Source organism: Eublepharis macularius, chromosome 5, assembly GCF_028583425.1.
Source record: "Eublepharis macularius isolate TG4126 chromosome 5, MPM_Emac_v1.0, whole genome shotgun sequence".
NCBI lineage: Eukaryota > Metazoa > Chordata > Lepidosauria > Squamata > Eublepharidae > Eublepharis > Eublepharis macularius.
In genome coordinates, this window is record NC_072794.1 from 121,369,385 (window position 1) to 121,388,242 (window position 18,858).

Here is an 18,858-nt window from a genome sequence, read left to right on the forward strand (position 1 = left end):
TCAGCAATATGAAGGGGGACTGGACAGCAAGAATGATCAGGGTATTATAAATATGTCTTTATTTGCATCTTTGAAATATTGGGGAGGGGGGAGGTAATAGTATAAACAGTTGTTACTTCAAACGTCTAATTCAAAGGTCCTTGATTGCGGAATTGGGCTGCTTATACAAAGATAGTTCTAAGTGGACCATAGGACATGCTAGCTGAACCAGTGATCCAAGAAATTTACAATAACACTATAGAGTGCAAGTAGTGCTTTGCAGCCTTTAACTATGCCATCTTTCAAAAAACATTTGTTTCCTTTCAGATTCTGTGTGATCACAAGTTCTATTTTAAGCAGTTGAAATGGTATTTTTGTTAAACAAGAGGTTGGAAGGTGTGAATATTTGCAGAATATCAGCAGAAGAGCACTTAAAACGGTACTGGGAAAATTGGGAAGGTCACGGTGCTGGAACTCTGATTGGGTATGCCTTTGCTGCATTTCATTATAATGATACTAAATGTTAAAGTTTGAAAGTGTCAGGCTCAAATAAATCAGGGAAGAATGAGTGGGGATCTGTTCTGTAGTGGTAAGTTTCCAGTAATGTGTGACATTGTTGCTGCATGATATTCAATTACTCTGCTGTAAAATGAGGCAGGTTAGTTCATTACCTGTTGAGCTGCATTTTTTTCCTTAATGGGAAGTGCTAGTTCAGACTGAATTGTTCAATCAAGAAGGGTTTTATGTGTAATTGTAAAATTGGAGTGGAGTGCTTGGGAAAAGTGCTGGAATGAAACTACTGAAGGCTAAATTCTTTCTGCACTAGTTAAAGCCCAGGAACCAGCTCCAAGCAAATGTGTTAGGATTTTTTTCAGAAAATTGCTTGCCTCTGGATAAGCCAGTAGCACGATAAATTGAACTGAAGAATGATGCTGTGATGGACTGCACTTTTTAAAAGCTTAGAAGTGCTGTACAAACCGCTGAAGGACTGTGAAGAGTTAATGCTTCACAGAAAGAGAGCTTTCAGTGACAGGCTACTCCAAGGAATCTGATTGGGTAGCATGAGCTGAAAAAAGAAAGACTTCTGAACTGGATGCTGGGGAGAGGAAAGTCTGATTTCAATACTAGCTGAGAGGAGTCGAGTACTGACAGTTTCGAGATTCAACCCTGATTAAGAGCAGCTTAACACAGACAGGAGGACTGGGGGAAAGTTGGGCAAGGAAGTATAGGAAGTAGGTGCAGACTCCCATTCGGGACAAAGAAAGGGGATAGATCTTCTTGTGACAGGAGAATTTCCCTACACAGTCAAACAGGGAGTTAGCACTGAAGAGTGAAGAGATCCCTGGTCTGATGTGGTTAGAAACTGCCTTTGGAGATCTTAAGAGTCAGTTAAAATCTCAAGACAAGTACTAGTGTTTCAAGAAGAAAGGAGTTTGGGTACTGGAAAGAGGGTACCAGCCTTCTGGAAACCAAAAGAGTAAGAGAATACTCAAAGAAAGTGCACTAGAGTGTTTGGGGAAACACTGGAACAAAAGCCTCTCAACATAAAGATTTAAGTAACCGTGAAGAGCTTAAGAAACTCTCATTAGTCTAAAACATTAGACCTTAAGTCTGTGCATGTACTGATCTTACCTCAGAGTTATCTATATTGAGTTATCTCAGAAATGTTCAACCATGATATCACCTATGACCTGACCTTTCCCATCTAAGTTAAATACAATATTTTATTTTTGAATTTAAAAACCACCTATAGTGCCATTTAAGTTGTTTTTTAAAAAAAGCAGGAGCCTCAACTATAGTACATTTATGTATATTTTCTGTATTTACTCATTAAACAAGAGAGCATGGGTTCAAGATAATGCACTTATGCTTACAGGACTAACAGACTGCAACAAACTGATGCCTTGCACTGGCCAAACGTCACATAAATATCTTTGATATCATTTTACATTGCCTCAAATAGAACATGCTTTACTAATGGAGTTGATTCACACATTCAACTGCCAGTCATCAAGGGTTTTTGAAAGAAGAATCACAGACATAGACAGCTAGGTAATCAACATTCTTTCAGAGGTTTAAAATCAGAACTCTGTGCCAGCCATTGAAAGCCTGCATCTGTGGGAGTATAATGCAAATATGTTAGGTGCCACAGGATTAAAAGACTGGGAAGTAGGGAATGTCACAGAATTGTTGAGGTGGATTTCTGAGGCAGCAAAGGCACATGGTAAGTTTGGTTAGCAGACTTACATGTCACATGAAAAGAGACATCTCCCCATGATGCCTGTATTGCCTAGACTAAGCCATATTGAGGCTTAGTTTTACCTTGACCCTAGAGTGTTGATGGCATCCAAGCTGCCTAGGTCAACTATTCCAAACCTATGCCAGTGCAATCAATTTGCAAAGTATAATCAGAGATCACATTATTAAAGCTTAAGCAACTCTCAGCCATAGCTGGAGACTACCTGGAAGGCCCGTGGAAGTTGTTCTGAAGGAAAATCAGGAAGTCTGTGCAAGAAATAAAAATGAAACAAGATTGTAGAAGGTGGAAGGCTCCACTTACAACCCAAACCTTCTTTTTCAAATCGCACTGGATTGCCAGTGAGATCCAGTGAAGTGGGATGATGTTTTATTCATGTGCTCTTCTCTTACAGCTCCGTCATTTCCATTTGCTGTTTCCTTTTTGTGTTTATAAACCGCATATTTAATAATAGATTGTTCCTCATCCTTTGTTGCAGGAAAAAAAGAACCCCAACTCATTATAGCTCATGTCGCTCTGCCTGTCACTTGGACTTACCAACAGACAGTGTGATGCACAAGAGCTTTACTTCAGCCTTTCTTGCAAAAGAAAAGGAGGTGCCCAGGTACTATTAGAGCTAATTAGAAGAAAGTCAATTACCAGAGATTTCCCCCCAGAGTATTAAAAATGCCAGACAGTCACATCAGCTGCCTTTTGTTTTATTTTCAGATTTATTGAGGACATTATTTAACGTTCACTTCTGCCAGGAAAGAAAAACTTCCTCAAACCTTTGGAGGGTCAGTATGTATAGGATGAGTGTTTTCTTCAAATAAAAGTGTTGATTTATGGTGAGTATCTTCATGTTATACCCACTGGGCTGCTGTTAGGATTGCTAGCAAGTCTCTTATACCAACAGGACAAAATGTGACATTGGCATAGGGGATTTTCCACACTGTGACACTGAGAGATCTCTGTCTTTTGGTGCTACACCTCTGACGATGCCAGCCACAGCTGCTGGCAAAACATCAGGAACTACAATGCCAAGACCACGGCTATACAGCCCGGAAAATCCACAACAACCATTGCTCTCCGGCCGTGAAAGCCTTCGACAATATTCTGCAGCTGGTGCTCCAAAGATACGATGTCCACATGGCCAGCTAAGCAAAGGAAAGGAAGGACCATATCACAGCATGACATGTGCACCTTCTCTACCACATTCAAGCACCTTTAGGAAAGAGACTGGTGCATAGAGCACTCACACACTCATGGTCACAAAGTCTCTCCCCGCCACCCCCTGACCCAGTGCTGATTGAACATCTCTGTCTTATTCAGCAGTGTCTCTCACATAGGAGACATAAGGTAAGCCTGTAGTTTGAAGCAAGAGGGGTCCTGTTGGCCTCACAGCCCCAGCCCTATGAAAGCCCCCACCCTGTACTGATGAAGGCAATGGACAACAGAGCCATCCTTGCTCTTGAACACCAAGCAGTACATTCACTGAACTTGTGACTCAGGGCCAAGCTACACATGACGAACGACACTTGAACAGCAAGTGTATTTCTCCCTGTTCACTTGCCCTCCACTCAATCCACTTGCCGTTCAAGTGTCATTCGTCATGTGTAGCTTGGCCCTCAGTCTTTTGGGTACAGTCAGATTCAAGACACCTGAAGCAGAGAAAAAGCACAAGGAGGTCATAAGAAGTCAGCCCAAATGTAGACCACCAGGGACAACCAGTGGAAAGATCAAGGACATGTCAAATGGAAAAGCACCAAGTGTCAGTAGCTTTCCTCGATCACTCATTGTGTGAGCACCTATTCTCAGAATCTATCCATTCCATTTTCTGCTCTAATTCCATGTCTTTCTAAAGGCAAGAAGACAGCCCCCATAGGGCTACAAACTTTGCCATCCCCACTTCCAGAGCTTCTCTGCCTTTTTAGACTTCATGGTGGCTAGCAATATAACAGGTGCAACAATACCCAGTATGTATGTGTAAAGATGGGGCGGGGCGGGGGGGGGGGGAAGCTGCTCATTAACGCTTTCCTTCTACAATAAAGTTGACACGGGTATACAGGCAGGAAGTGAAAGAATGGCAACTGCATATCAACATGTTGCTTTCAGAATCCAATCCATAATGAGTACTGCTCTGGATAAGCTGTGGCTCTTTCTAGTGATGGTAAGAGAAGCCATTCATCACACATGCCATCCTCATAATGTGGCCCCCATGGTGGGAGTAGGGGAAACTTTTTCACCACCTCAACAAGGCAAGGGGTCTGGATGCTGCTCATGGGATTGCTGCTGGAGCTCACTGAGTGAGGAGGTCCAAGAGCTGTGCAGTCAAATAGTAGAGGGGAGAAAGACAGTAGAGTGTGCTGGATAAATGACCAGCAGTCCCTGACAATGGACTGAATTAACATGCGGGAGATTGAGTTGGATAGGATGGGACAGGATGAAGGAGGTGGCAAAAACCAAAAGCCATCCTTGGACAAGGATGAGTTATCTGAATATGACCTCACTGGGGTTACACAAGTGTACACTGAGTCAAATAACGTGGGCAAATGACACGAGCAAAAGGCTGAAGCTCCTTTTCCACACATGCCACAGTAGCAATTTGAATTGACCACCACACATGGGAATTGATGAAAACTCACAACTGATGTGTGTCTGTTACACAGGACGTACACTGGGGAATCAACCTGTGTACTCCATAATGTGTAAATTGAGCTCTGTTGGTATACTATGGGCAGCCCACTTGCATTGTCCTTCATTTAAGAATTACACAGCTATGCTCTCTTGGAATGCAGCTGGGAAGAAACAGGCTCCCTATGGGAGGTTAATCCTGATTCCCATTAGACTGGTGTTGTAGCCTGTTTTCTTCACTGTATATATGACTATCTCACTTGCAAAACAGATTGTTCCTGTGAGCGAGCAGTCTTGTGAACAGTATCTTTATAGAATCATAGGTATGGCATCAGTACTTGAACTCTGCTCCTTGGAGGCCTGTCACCTGCTGGTTCTCTGAGCAGGCCTCTTCCTGCCTTCTGGATTATAGAGATGGCTGGTTCTTTTGACTGAAATAGTAGTCCTTGCACATTTTTATATACAGATAGCATTCAAGGCTCTGGATGACATTGCTTCTAGTCTGTTGAGCCAGGAATAAGAGAGTAGTACAGTGTCGGCAGGGCTAGCTACATGTTGTGATGAACCCCTAGAAATGAATCCCTGGCCCAAATCCTCCTTTTGCCTGCTGCCTGCCACCATCCCATTGTAGGGATTGGGGGCTAGGGTTGTATTATTCATAAGCCTGACTAGGCTGAAGCCTAGGGGCCCTGCAGGGACACGCCCAGAAGGAGTGGCTGGAGAACATTGTGATTTTGTAGGCACTGTTGTGAATTCTCTGTATTCTGTAACTGCTGTGAGGAAGGAGCTGTTCTGAAACGGGAGGAACTTGACTGCCTCACCTGTTGCAGTTATAATGGAATTGCACTTGGAATACTTATGAGGACGTATCTTCCAAAGTTGTTCTGTCAATAACTATGTACTGTTGACGTTTTTGAAGTTTGAATTGTTTGTAAAATTGTATTGAATTACATTCGTTTCATCTCTTTATTGTGTAGCATGGTCACTTTAACAGGCACTAGCACTTTATATTCTTGAGAAATTGTTTACAAGTGCTTGCTACTTTACAATTACTATGCTTTGATATGAATTATATGAATTGTTAACTGTATATTATATTTTTGAAGTGGCTATATGCCTGTCTTTCCATTGGACGTTACCTTTAAATTGTCTGTTTCGTGAGTAATTAACATATTTGTTGTTGAAATTGTTCTGTACAAAAATACAAAGTAGAGTCACTAAACATGGAATTCTTAGTAAATTAATCATGGTGTAGCTCTTTTTTCTTTGTAGTTTGCTGGCTGGGGACTAGGGGCCCATCAATTTTTTTTGCTGAGGCACATACCCACATAAATTACAATTAATTGATTTTCTTATATAACCTCTATTAATAAGATAATTAATTGCTTCCTTATTGAAGTGAAACAAATTGTCTCTTATATTAAAACAATTATCCATAAATTATATATTTTTAAATAAATAATGACAATTTTATTTACTTCAAAATATTCAGTCAGTACAATATTGAACAATTATTATCTCCAAAATATGCTTTCCTGAAGAGTTCTACTAGCGCAATAAAAACATTTTAAAAATTGTGAATAGAATACTTCAGGAGACCCGCAAAATGGATATAGGGCTATGTACTGTGGTCTAGTACCTACCGTACCAGGGTCTGGCTGTCAGCTGTAGTGGGGTAAAAGATTTAAGTGCCAGAGGGCCCCCAAAATACCTGAAAGCCTAGGGGCCTGGCCATGGGTTAATATGGGCCTGTTTGTAAGCAGTCAGTCTGGCCTCCGCCATCTTTAATAAGCCATTTAACATGGCTACCTGGGATATAAAATCACAAGGCCCCTGGATTTAAAATAGCAGTCTGAATTGCAGCCAGGGGGAATCCCAGCTAACAGTTGCTGAGTCCCACCCAGGAGACCCAGACATGAATGGAATGTCACTTAGGAATGCAGGGTGATCAGTGGTGATAGGATTTGCAGTCTCTCCCGCTGCGGAAGGAGCCCAGTGCAACAAAGGTCTCACAGAGTCATCCCCACTTAACACATTCCTTTCCCTCCTTCCATGATGAGATCTCCTGTCCTTGATTGAGGAGCTAATAAAATGGCATTCATAAGTATTTATAATTCATTCCTGGGAAGGTACATTCCCCAACTAAAGTCATCAGCTCCGGTGGACTTCATTAACAAACTGCCCTTTTGTGCAGAGCTGGGACAGGTTTTGCATTCTCTTTCACATGCCCCGGCAGCTACCAATCAAGGTAATCAAAACTTTTGTTACTTCCAGGAACCGACCATTGGAGCCTTTGTCCCAACAGCAGGGTGGACTCTCCCACCTCAGGGCACGTTTTGCCCTATAAGAAGGGTGCCTTGGCAGCACTAAAATTGATCACGTGTACTGGATCCTAACCATTGTTCCCTTGAGGTTACCCTAAGCTTCTTGCTCTCTTGGCTGAGGATGCTGGTCGTTTGAAGCTGCCCTCTTCCCCATGGACTGGACTACTCTTTGTCAGGATCTGTCATGTTCTTAACCTGAGTTACACCATATTAAATGGATAGTTGTTAGTCTTTCTCTCCCTCCAGGTCCAGATGTTATTTTGACAGTGCTTTCCATGGGAGAGAATACTCTTATCTGTTTCCACAGCCAGAGACCTTGAAGAGCCGAGCCTTCTCACAACAAAGTTCTCATCGCCCTGGAAGATGGGGGGAGGCTGGGAGTGAAGGGTTTGATGTATCACATGTTGTGCTTTCTTTTCCCATTCTCAACAATGACTGTGTTCAGCTAAGGTCCATCCTGGCCCTTGGAATATGGATACTTGTATCAGAGCCTAGTCTTTCAATAAAACCTTTTGAAATCAAGAGATTGTGCTTCTTGCAGAAGGGGGAGACGAACTCTAGATAACAGGGATTCCATAGTCTGACACTCTTCAGGATAGGTAGATATATTTATTCCCCTTCCTCTATCCCAACTTCTAGCTAGCTTCCTAGGACTCTCTCTGTGTGTAACTATTTTATCCCATACTTCTGTGTGTATGTGCATGCATTTTCCCCTTCTAATAAAAGATTATTTGAACTTAAGTACCAGCCTCGTTTGCTATTTTGGAAGGGGCCCCGTAGAGATTGGTGGACAAGATCCCGTAGTTACCAACCTCTTGCTTAGCCATCTTCCTTGCTTGCTAATTCCCCCCACAACTCTCTTACTTGCGAGGAGACCAATTCTGATAACATGTTGGTGGCCCAAAGGGAGAAAAGCAAGCAAGTGGGCATGTGAGAGAGTGGGAGGCAAACATAAGTTGGGAAGGGGGTATTGATTTTCCTGTGTAGTGCCCTGTGCTGTCCAGCAGCAATTTGAGGATTCTGGTCCACAATGAACCCAGTACTGGGGTTTGGGCCCTAGCAGATACCTAACCACAATTGCAATTGCAGGTGAAGAAACAGATAGGAGTGTATAAGCCAACTAACAATGCTATCCTAAGCAGTTACACCCATCTAAGCCAGTTTTTTCAATGTACTTAAAAGAGTGTACCTGTGCTTAGGATGGTACTGTGGCTGACATAATGTGATTTTCGGGCTATTCTTCTTTCCAGATACCCATTCACTAGCTAATCAGATCCAATACCTGACAATGTCAGTAGCATCCTCTATCACATTACAGATTTGAAATACCCAGAAGCACAACAAAACAGCACCCTCTATGCTTTTATTCAAGACACAAGACTCAGTTTCCTGACATTGCATTGTAATGAAATGCAAAAGTGTCACTCATCCTCCCCACCCCATATTGCAACAGAATTACGGAATTCACACAGGGATAAGAGATTGCGTGATCAAATGGGGTTTGGATGACCTTAGGGTTGCTAGGTCCAGGTTGGGAAATTCTGGGAGATTTTGGGGGTGGAGCCTGGAGAGGGCAAGATTTGGGGAGGTAGCTTCAGCAGGGTATAATGCCATAGAGTCCATCTTCCAAAGCAACCATTTTCTCCAGGGGAACTGATCTCTGTCACCTGGAGATCAGTTGTAATTCCAGGAGATCTCCAGCCACTACCTGGAGGCTGGCAACCCTAGATGATCCCCATTTGTAAAGGAACCAGATTTAGACAGGCATTCCATTGCCCTGATCAGTGCTGACTTTGGCAGTCCTAAATCACAGCACTTTATTTCCTGAAGAAACCTAGTGAGCAAAAGCTGTCAATTCACTAGCTTTTTGCAGCTTGGCCTCAAATGGTTGCTGCAGTGTGCAGCATGCACTGGACACATTCAGAAAGCTGAGTGTTCTTACTTGGTAAATGCAGAAGTCAAATGGGGAAAAGAAATGGACTCCTGTCCTGAATTCTCCCTGACTAATTTTGAATAGGAAGGGTGTCTCTTGGTTCCCCATTTATAAAATGAACAAATAAAAAAAAAAAGTGGGCCAGCTTCCCAGAGTTGTAGTGAGGCCAAACATTACAAGCTTGGAGTACCTTTTTAACATATATTTTATTATTTTATTTATATTTATAGCCTGCCTTTCTCTCTAAGACTCAAGGATTACACAATGTATGTCAATATGATGAGAACATTCAACGAACTATACAATAGGGAATGAGTTATAGAAATGTGAAAACAAGTAAAATCTGATATGGAGCAGAAATAATGCTGAAACAAAACATAAGCAATTTGACATGACATATTAAACAAAGCAAAACTATCCTGAAAGAGCAAACTACAGCAACAGAGACAGTACGCTGTAGTATAACCTACAGTCCCTATCCTTTTAACCAAATTCCTTACAGCATATCCCTATTACTTATGTAAAAAGGCCCTCCTGAATAATTCAGTTTTTTCTAGTTTGTGAAAAGCCAGGAGAGTGGGAGCAGCTTTCCTGAACTCTTCCATAAGGTGGGGCTACCATAGAGAAAGCACATGTACAGGCAGCTTTTGATTTTGTTGATACGGGAGTAAAAATCCTAGGCATAGCAATGGGAAAAGGCAAATCTGCCAGCTCGTAACTGTTACAGCAGTGATGAGAGCATTCCCATCGTTTCTGTTTTTATTCTACAGTTCCACTCTGCCATCAAGTTCTGCTCTAGCTGTTTTTCAGAAAGGAAGGAGAATTTCAAATAGTTGATAATGGATTTATTCCTTGTAGATTTGTGACTGTATTTTAAAAAATTAATTGGCTTTCCAAAAGGAAAAAGCCTCACACTTTATTTTGCCTTTTGTGTGCAATATAAAAACAAACCAAACATTTAAACTAAAATATTTCAAAAAGTATTAAAATACAAATAATTATTTTTGCCAGATAAGGGCCATATATTTTTTAAAAATTGTGCTCTTGAGCAACATAACAATGACCTCCCCCCTTCAACCAATCCCTTATGAACTGAACTTCAGCAATAACACCTTTCAATAACTGCTGTAGCAAAGTTTATTTTATTTTAAATTCTTTTCAGTGTGTGCATGCAAGGAATACAGCCCCATAAGAACCTTATATACCAACATTATGAGGTATGCTTCAGTAAACATTATCAATAACATGGAATGCCTCTATTCAAGGAGAAATTCACCATACAGGGATTTCAGATACATTACTATTTCACAGACACTTAGTGTTGCCAATTTCTTCCAAGTGAGAATATGTCAAACCAGGAGGACCACACCAAGTCAGAAGTTGTTAATTCTAGTGGCCTTTGCAATTAGAGATGATTCCCTCCCACCTTCTTAATTGTTCTTTACTCTTATTACTATACAATACTATACTAGTCATCGTTGTTCTTTACTCTTATTACTATACAATACTATACTAGTCATCGTTTAGATATAACTGAACCCACCATGATATGCATCAGGAGATTGCAGCATCAAGTTAACAATCATGTCTCAATTCTTTTATTATACATCAAACCATATAGTCTATCAAATACATTAGTGATTATTGTTCATTATACATGAACAATATGCATTCCAAGAAGAATAAATTCAGGATGTTATACCTCCATGCAGAAATAAGTTTAACATTACTGATGATAATATCTAGTCTGGAGGAGTTAATACCAGAAGTGCTATATCACTCCGTATTGATAAAATGTACAGATGTCCCTCACTGAAGATGCCTGAGTAAACTTAACAATAATGGGATAAGAACACAGATCCTTTCATGAATTAGCAAATGGTTATATGGCAGAAAGCAGAGGGAAGGAGTAAATAGAGAGTTCTCATAATGTAGGGAAATAAGCAACAGAGTCCACCACAGAACAATTCTAAGTAGGTCTACTCAGAATCCTATACAGGTCTATTCAATGGGGATTACTCCCAAGTAAGTGTTCTTGGGATTGAACTGCCAGGGATCTGGATTAGAATGAACAAAATAGCACCAATGATCTGGTATTAGGATGAGCTAGGGTTTTCAGTCCCCCGGTGGGGGTGGGGGATCACTCCCTGCCTCTGCCCCCCACTGCCTCTTACTTGGCTGGTTTGGGGTGAAAGGTGTGGGGAATGGGGAATGGTGTCGGAAGCTCTGGAACGCACTCTCGTGCACTCTAGAGACTTCGTTGTCATGCTGGAAATGATGTCATTCTCAGAGTGACAATGAAGGGAAGGCCCCAAGGTGGGGGTATTTTGCTTAAAATTGACCCAATTTTAAGTAAAACGCTCCCATGGGTGGGGTGGGGGGGTTGCTTCCCTTCAGAGACACACCGGGAATGATGTCATTCCCAGAGGGACAATGAAGGCTCCAGAATGTTCATGCACTGTAAGTTCCCTCCATGTGTAACCCTCATGACCTCCCCATCCCCCAGTTTGGACCACAGGGTACCTGGCAACCCTAGGATGAGCAATGAAATGGCAAAGTTTGCATATTATATTAAACAAGTGGGGGCCCTCAAGGACTTGTGGGAAGGTATATCATTTCCCCTCCCATAATATTTCCTCTTTCCTATCTCCCACAGCCTCTCCGCTTTTCCTGTTTCCTTCTCTCCCCCAGCCAACCTATTTTTATTTTCCCCACTATCTTCATCTTTCCCTGCTTTCCTACCCTTGGCCGCTTCTACCTGAGAAAACTATAGCCTAGTTGTGTGGTGCCAGCCACTGGGCCAGGCCTGGTTGCACAGTGGGGAATCTGGGTGACCTTATTTTCCCTAGTATCTCCTCCCTTCACTATTTCCTCTTTCCCTCTTCCTAGCAACATAATCTCACCTTTTCCATTTCCTTCTTCCCTTCCTGCCGACTCACCAACCTGCCATTTACCTGCCCCCCATCTTTCACTATATTATTTCATTTATACCATGCCTTCTCAACAATGGGGACCCAAAGCAGCTTACATTATTCTCCTTTCCTCCATTTTATCCTCACAACAATCCTGTGAGGTAGGTCAGACTGAAAATGTGACTGGTCATCCAGTATGTTTCCATGGATCTAACCACAACACTGGCTTTTATGGGGTGGCTGCTGTTGAACAATAGCAAGCAGCTGGGTCTAGGTGAGTCAAGCCAGTCAGATGGCAGCAAGTCACCCAGTGGTTGCTGCCAGGCCTGGCCATGATAAGCCTTCCCTCAAAGGCCAAAACAGCCCTGGAAAGGGTCCTCCCCTCCTGCCTTTTACTAACAGAAATCAAGGCTTGAAGGCTGGCAATATTCTATGGCTGCCTAGCAACAGTCACTGAGGGAATTCATTTCTTGAAGCTACAGACTTCTACCATTTTGGAGAGTTTTTATCTCCACCTTCCCATGTATGTTTTTTTAATTTCATTTTTTCCAGCAAACCTGGGGTGATTTTTAGGTTTGTAGAAAGATCTCTTATGTTTGTTCATGGTCCTGTCTCTGTATTTAAATATCCACAAATCTGACCATGTTGAAAATTAGATACAGTGATTATTCAAGAAAGTGAAAACCAAAGCAAATTATAAAGGGCTCCAGGAAAGTATCTCCAAACTGCATGAATGGGAAACAATGCAATAATTAAATTCAGGGTAAGTGATGCACATTGGCACTAAAAATCCTAACTTTGCCAGATAGGCTGGTGACATCTGAACTTGTGGTGACTGGCTAGGTTTTGGGATCATCGTGGATAGTACAATTAAAATGCTGAATCACTGTGTGACAGTGGTGAAAATGGCAAATTTTATGTTATGAGAAGGAACTGAAATTAAAACAACCAATATTATAATGCCCTTGTATAGAGTTAGCAAAATTTGGACTGTTATAGAGTTGGAAATAGGTGCAGAAAATGGCAATCAAAATATTAAGAGGTTAGAACACTCCCTCTATAAAGAAAGGTGAAAGAGCTATGGGAGGATCTATTTAGTTAAAAAAGGCAACTAAGATGAAATACCACAAAATTTTACACAATTATACATGGTGGGTAGAACGTGGATAGAGGGACTTCCTCTCCCAAAATACTATACTGTGAAGGCAGCAAATGAAATTGACAGGCAGTAGATTCAGGACAGAACGTCCTTCCTCACATGAGGCATAATTAACTTGTAATGAAGTCTGCAAGTTTAAATGGCTTCAAAAAGGAGATTAGACAGATTCATGGAGGATAAATGCATCAGTGGCTATTAGGCATGATAGCTAAATGGCACCTCTTTGTGAGAAGGCAGTCTACCTCTGAATGCCAGTCGCTTGGGGGCAGCATCAGGGTCAAGCTTTAACCTCTGTGTCTCTGCCTCGGGGGGAAACAGGATGCTGGACTAGATGGCCCATTGGTCTAATTCAGCATAGATCTTCTAACAGTCTTTTCACCAGTGGGAAATGGTTGGCTATGTGATATCAGTCCCTTACCACCAGTGGGAGTGAATATGGATACGTTTTCTTAACCAACACAAACAGTTTAAACTATTGCTAACAGCTACTGTGCTGTTTTGCCACACATTTGATAAATTAAGAAAACTGTTTTTCTGCAGGGATGTTAAACTGCTTTCAAAAGGTCATGCAGAAGATGCTCTTATCCTTGTTGTGACAATATCACCATTTTCTAGCTACAAGACATAATTACAGCCAATGCTGAAATTTCTGGCTGATCCACACCGGCATGTTCTACTACTGATCTCTCATCAGTTGATCGCCCAAGACTCAGCAACTCGCAGCTGAAAGTACAGACTGCCTCCATAGGAAATCATGGTGCTTGAGGTATGGTGAGATGTTCTGAAGTGCTCTGTCTGTGGTGTCTGATGGCTTTTTCACACTTTTGAGTTAGAGTTATTGAGTGGAAAAAGTGCTTGTGCAAATCAGCCTGTAAAAGAAATCTTTTCAGCGGCTGTTTTGCTGGACCTCACCATTACTGCTAAAGCAGCATTACTGACAAAATATACATACAGTGCTGCTTTGGATGCGTTGGCATCTTACCTTTTGAGCTCTTCTCTTGTCAGCTCTTTGATTCTGATGGTAAATCCGGCTGAAGTTGGAAACAATAACTGGGACAGGCAGAGCAATGACCAGCACGCCACTCAGTGAACAAATGGAGCCAAATATCTTGCCAGCAATTGTCTTGGGCACCATGTCCCCATAACTAAAGCAAAAAAGAGATAAAAGGACATTTTGAGGAAAAAGCACTGACTAAGTGTGAAACATTTGCAAAGCTGTTGGAAATGAAGTAGGAATGAGAGCTGTCATATCCTTATACTACACCAGAAGTGACTCCAATGTTTCTTTGAGCTTAGGGAGCAGCCTGTTGGGCACCTCAATGGCTGCTTTCAGAAGAGAGGAACTTAGGGACCTTCCCATGTGTACCATGCACTTCTCTATGATTCTTGGCATTGCTATTTAACTGGTTATTGTGGCAAGAGTTTTTATAGACAGCAGGTTGAATCATCAAATTCATCATTTAGCTCTTTTTAGAATATACCCCTCTGGCCAGTGCATAAAAGCAGTCTAGAGCTCTGTAAAAATGATAGATTATACTCCAGCCCGTCAGCTTACTTTATATTCAAAACAGATCTTGTGTTGATGGATGACTTATTTAAGCTTTACTTATTTATTTCAAGCCACTCTGGACCTAGTTTTCAGCAAAAACAAGTTGGCTTAAGGTTTTGCATCATATGGCTCAATATCATGTATTCCAAAGCTGGAAGCCTAGGGATACTTAGCAACTTTGAGTTGGCATTCAAAGGGACTGGGAGCAGAGCCAACTCAAGATATTTTGGCATCTGAATCTGAGCCTAAATGGTAACTCCTCCCATCCTCTGCCTTGTATGCAGTGCTCACCTGGTCCTGTAGGAAACAAGTGGACCGTAAAAACGCATCTGGAACTTCATTGTAATTCTGCCTCCAGACAACTGTTCCAAACTATAACATTAGTTCATTCTGTCTGCTGCCCAATATTGGAATCTACAGATCATTTCCCACTTTTGTTAATACATTAACCAACCAGGGCTGCACATTAAACAAGTAGAAACAAGAAATGAATAGGACACTGGAAGTGAGTGGAAGGTCACACAAGACAAATGTTCAGAATCAGTGCTGGAGCATAACTGTCCCAATACTTCATGACAGTTCCTTGTGATACTGAACCCTACAAGTCATTTTCTCATCTTCACCAATACATTATGCAATTGGGACTGCCCATTAAGAAATAAAAACAAGGGAACTAAAAAAAATGTTTTTTTTAGCCAATTCCAAGGGCAGTCAAAGTATCTCTCTCCCCATCAAATCTCCCCAAACAGTCCTGGAACTTATAAAAGATAAGATTGCCTCTGAGTATTATGCCTTTCTTTTTCTTCACATCCCTTTGGATTTCTTCATTACTTTTACATAAACCAGATCAATTTTATAAGCCAACATCTTCACATTGAACATCTTTTGAACATATACTGAAGCCAGATTAGCTATCCCCTTTAATACCCTTAGCGTGTCATAAAAGTCCATATTTAAAGTGATAACAGTGTGCATTCTTCAGTTCAGAGCATTCCTGTGGTCGAAGTGGGAATTCTATTATATAATAACTATTGTGAATGATGAGCTGGCAGCAGTCATGTTTGTAGATTATACATGCCTGGATCAGATCAAACTACATCCCACCCTATACTCAATGCTCCCAAAAATGCCACTAAGCTACATGATCAAGAAAGACTCTGAGGCTGAAAGTCTTGAAAGGCACATTTGATTTTCTTACAAAGAAAATAATCTCAGAAAGTTAATTACATAGATTAGAAAACCAAAAAAAAAGTAAATCACAAAACTGTTGCCACAAAAGCAGAAAATGACTCTCATTTAAATGAACTAAACATTCTGTAAATGGAGGCATAAGGTATGTCAGAGCTTCAGTTATGTCAGCTCAAGCCAAAATTTTAATCCCACAACACAGGATACTGGGATATGTGAAGAAAGGTCCCTGTGAGCATTTACAAACTACTCTTTTTTATCTTCTGAACCACAGCAGCACATCACAAAACACTATGGGAGAGTCTCCTCTCTGTTTCTAACTGTGACTCATTTTCTTTGATGCACCACCAATGGCACCCACCATCTTTTTCTCTCTGTCAGGTAGATCTCATTGCACTCCTCTTGCTGTCCTGTTACTCTTTCTGATGCTGACACCTTATTAGCTACTTATTGAGCACACTTGAAGGGGAAAAAAAGGAGGGTAGGACCAGTAAAGCTGATAAGTGAGCCTGCTTCTGCAAGTGACAATTCTCTGGGTAACTTTGGTTGCTATTGCCAATGCACAGGCATTCACAGAGGCAATGTAATATTCACACAACCATTCCCCTCATACTTGGTATCATGGGGCTCAGTGATAGCGAGGACGCCTCAGGAGAAGAGGAGCCCTGCACAGTCAGCTCTGACTTAGCAAAAGCCAGCAAGCAGGGAGTGAAGCTGCAGGTTGATAAAAGTTTACAGCCAGCAGCTGGGGTAGAACCACTGACACCCACACCCTCATGCTCCAAAGCAACAGGCGATCAGAAGTCACAGCCAGCAGCTGGAGCAGAGCCAAGGACACCTCACAACTCAGATGTAACAAGTGAAGCTCACCAGTTGTTTCCAGCCTTCCAGGATTGCCCATACCCTTAGAGCGCCGCAGATAGAGGCATTATCTAGAGTTACAGGAGAGACATGACAGTGTGTGCCTCCTGGCCCAATGTCAGCTGCTTGCTGACAGCAACTGTGAGTAGCTGCAGGATAAACCCCAATTAGCTGGCTGCAAACCTGGCCCTTATGTACAGGGCTATAAAACCAACCAAGAAGGAACTGTTGGATGTGGAAGCAACATGTTGGAATTTCTCTGCCGGGTGGCTGCTATACCAGACCCTGCTTTCTTTCCTGTGACTCTCTGGATCATGTCTTGACCTTGCCAACATTGTGCTCTTGGACCTACCAGTAACTGATCTTTGGACCCCCCCACCCCCGACCTTGCTATTCGGACCAACCCTCAGCTCTTGACCTTAGGACCTTGCTATTTGGACCAGCCCTTGGCTCTTGACTCCATGCCTTGACCTTGGAACAGACTTTGACCATTCTGCTTGTGCTGACACCACGACACCCGGCCCACAACACTTCCCTTGCCTTAGCCCCTATGGCAACCATTCTTCAACTGCAACTGAAGAGCTTTTTCAGGCTTTTAAAAAAAATACAATTGCTAGTTCACTAAAATGTAAATTTTATAACTATCTATAGCCACATTATTTTAGTTTCTCTGAATCTCTGCTTTCAGGTTTTTTAAAAGTGAGTCTCTAGCCCTTTTCATTGCAGAGAGATAGCAATGGCCATTAAAAAAAAAAGCTCTCTGAGGTGGTGGGTAATGATAGCTGGGGGGCATGAATCAAAGAAAATGTCAGCAGGACCTTCAAACACATGCATTTTCCCAAAAGATCATATCAAACCAGGGTTGGAAAAGATTGTATCAAACAGGATGATTGGGGGATAATTAGAAAACAAAAATCCTGCTTCAGTTTGGATGCCAAACTGGAGCAAAACGTAATGTGGAAGCAACCCAAGAGCCAGCCCTCATACATGCTGATACAAGTATACACAAGCTAATCAAGGCTCAAGCCCTCTCTCTACTGCTACTTTACCACAGCCCCCAGTTACCCCCCCCCCCAAACTGGCAGGTACTCCAAAGATTTATTGGGTGTTCCATTTGCCCATCTGGTAACCTTTGTATTTTTTGGTCTGATAATCTCTCAGCCTTGTCAGATATGAAAAGAAAACTTGCATTTGGGTTGCTTTCATTCCTTGCTGACTGATTTGGGTACCAGTCTTATGCCTAGGTCCAGTTGTTCTCTTGGGAACTAAGGATGAACTTATTGCTCTAGAACTAGGAGATAAGCTTCCTGGGAGAAGACTGTGTTTGAAGATTTAAGCTGAAGAAAGCAGGAAAATGGACTAGGAGAGGAGAAAGATACAGTGCATATGTGCTTACATTTTGTGGTTGCCATGCATGAACCCACACTTTTAATGTTGGAACAAATGCTCATCAAGGAACATTTCTTCTTCTGCAAGTGAGGTTTAAAATATCCGGGACACTGGGGCCTCTTTTTAAAGCAAGCTCTTACTTCTGGCATCTGCACCTTGCCAGAGGAGCAATATGTTCTACCAGGCCTAACTGTGTTAGTGGGAAGTGAATGTACAACTCTGTCCTGGCACACTTGAATGGAGGACACATTCTGCCACTTGAAGCAGCTCACCACTCTAATTCATAATTTGGGGGGGCTCATTCTCCCCCATCCCATGTACAGAAGTCAAATCAACAGAAATTCATCTTGACAAATTCCTACAGTCCTAGACTGTCCTCCTACAGTAACAAACATAACAGAATAACCTTTCATTTTCATACCATTGAAAAATTGTGCCAGTTTTCTTCCCTTGATCAAATGAGCAGCTTTATGCTGTTTGTTCCCCCCTTCTATCAAAGACTACTTAAATGCATTTGAACTTTTCAACTAGCATTAGAACGCATGTTGATTCAAATGCTGAAAATGAATTCTTTTTAACCTGCACTGGCAAACAATGACTGGTTGTCCCATAGATTTTCACAGTGCCTTCCACTCAGATAGCCTGTGAAGCCCAATTTATACAACCCACAAGCATCCAGCTAAGTGCTTACACT

The 18,858-nt window shown here is 41.9% G+C and overlaps 1 protein-coding gene across 2 annotated transcripts in view; it reads right to left on the bottom strand.

Moving 5' to 3' along the window:
- Window positions 1-18,858, bottom strand: part of KCND3 (potassium voltage-gated channel subfamily D member 3) — a 460,156-nt gene that overhangs the window by 74,860 nt on the left and 366,438 nt on the right. For both annotated transcript variants that reach the window (XM_054980803.1, XM_054980802.1), the window contains exon 2: window positions 14,160-14,322. In XM_054980803.1, coding sequence (XP_054836778.1) covers window positions 14,160-14,322 — 163 coding nt within the window. The remainder of the gene's footprint in view (window positions 1-14,159; window positions 14,323-18,858) is intronic.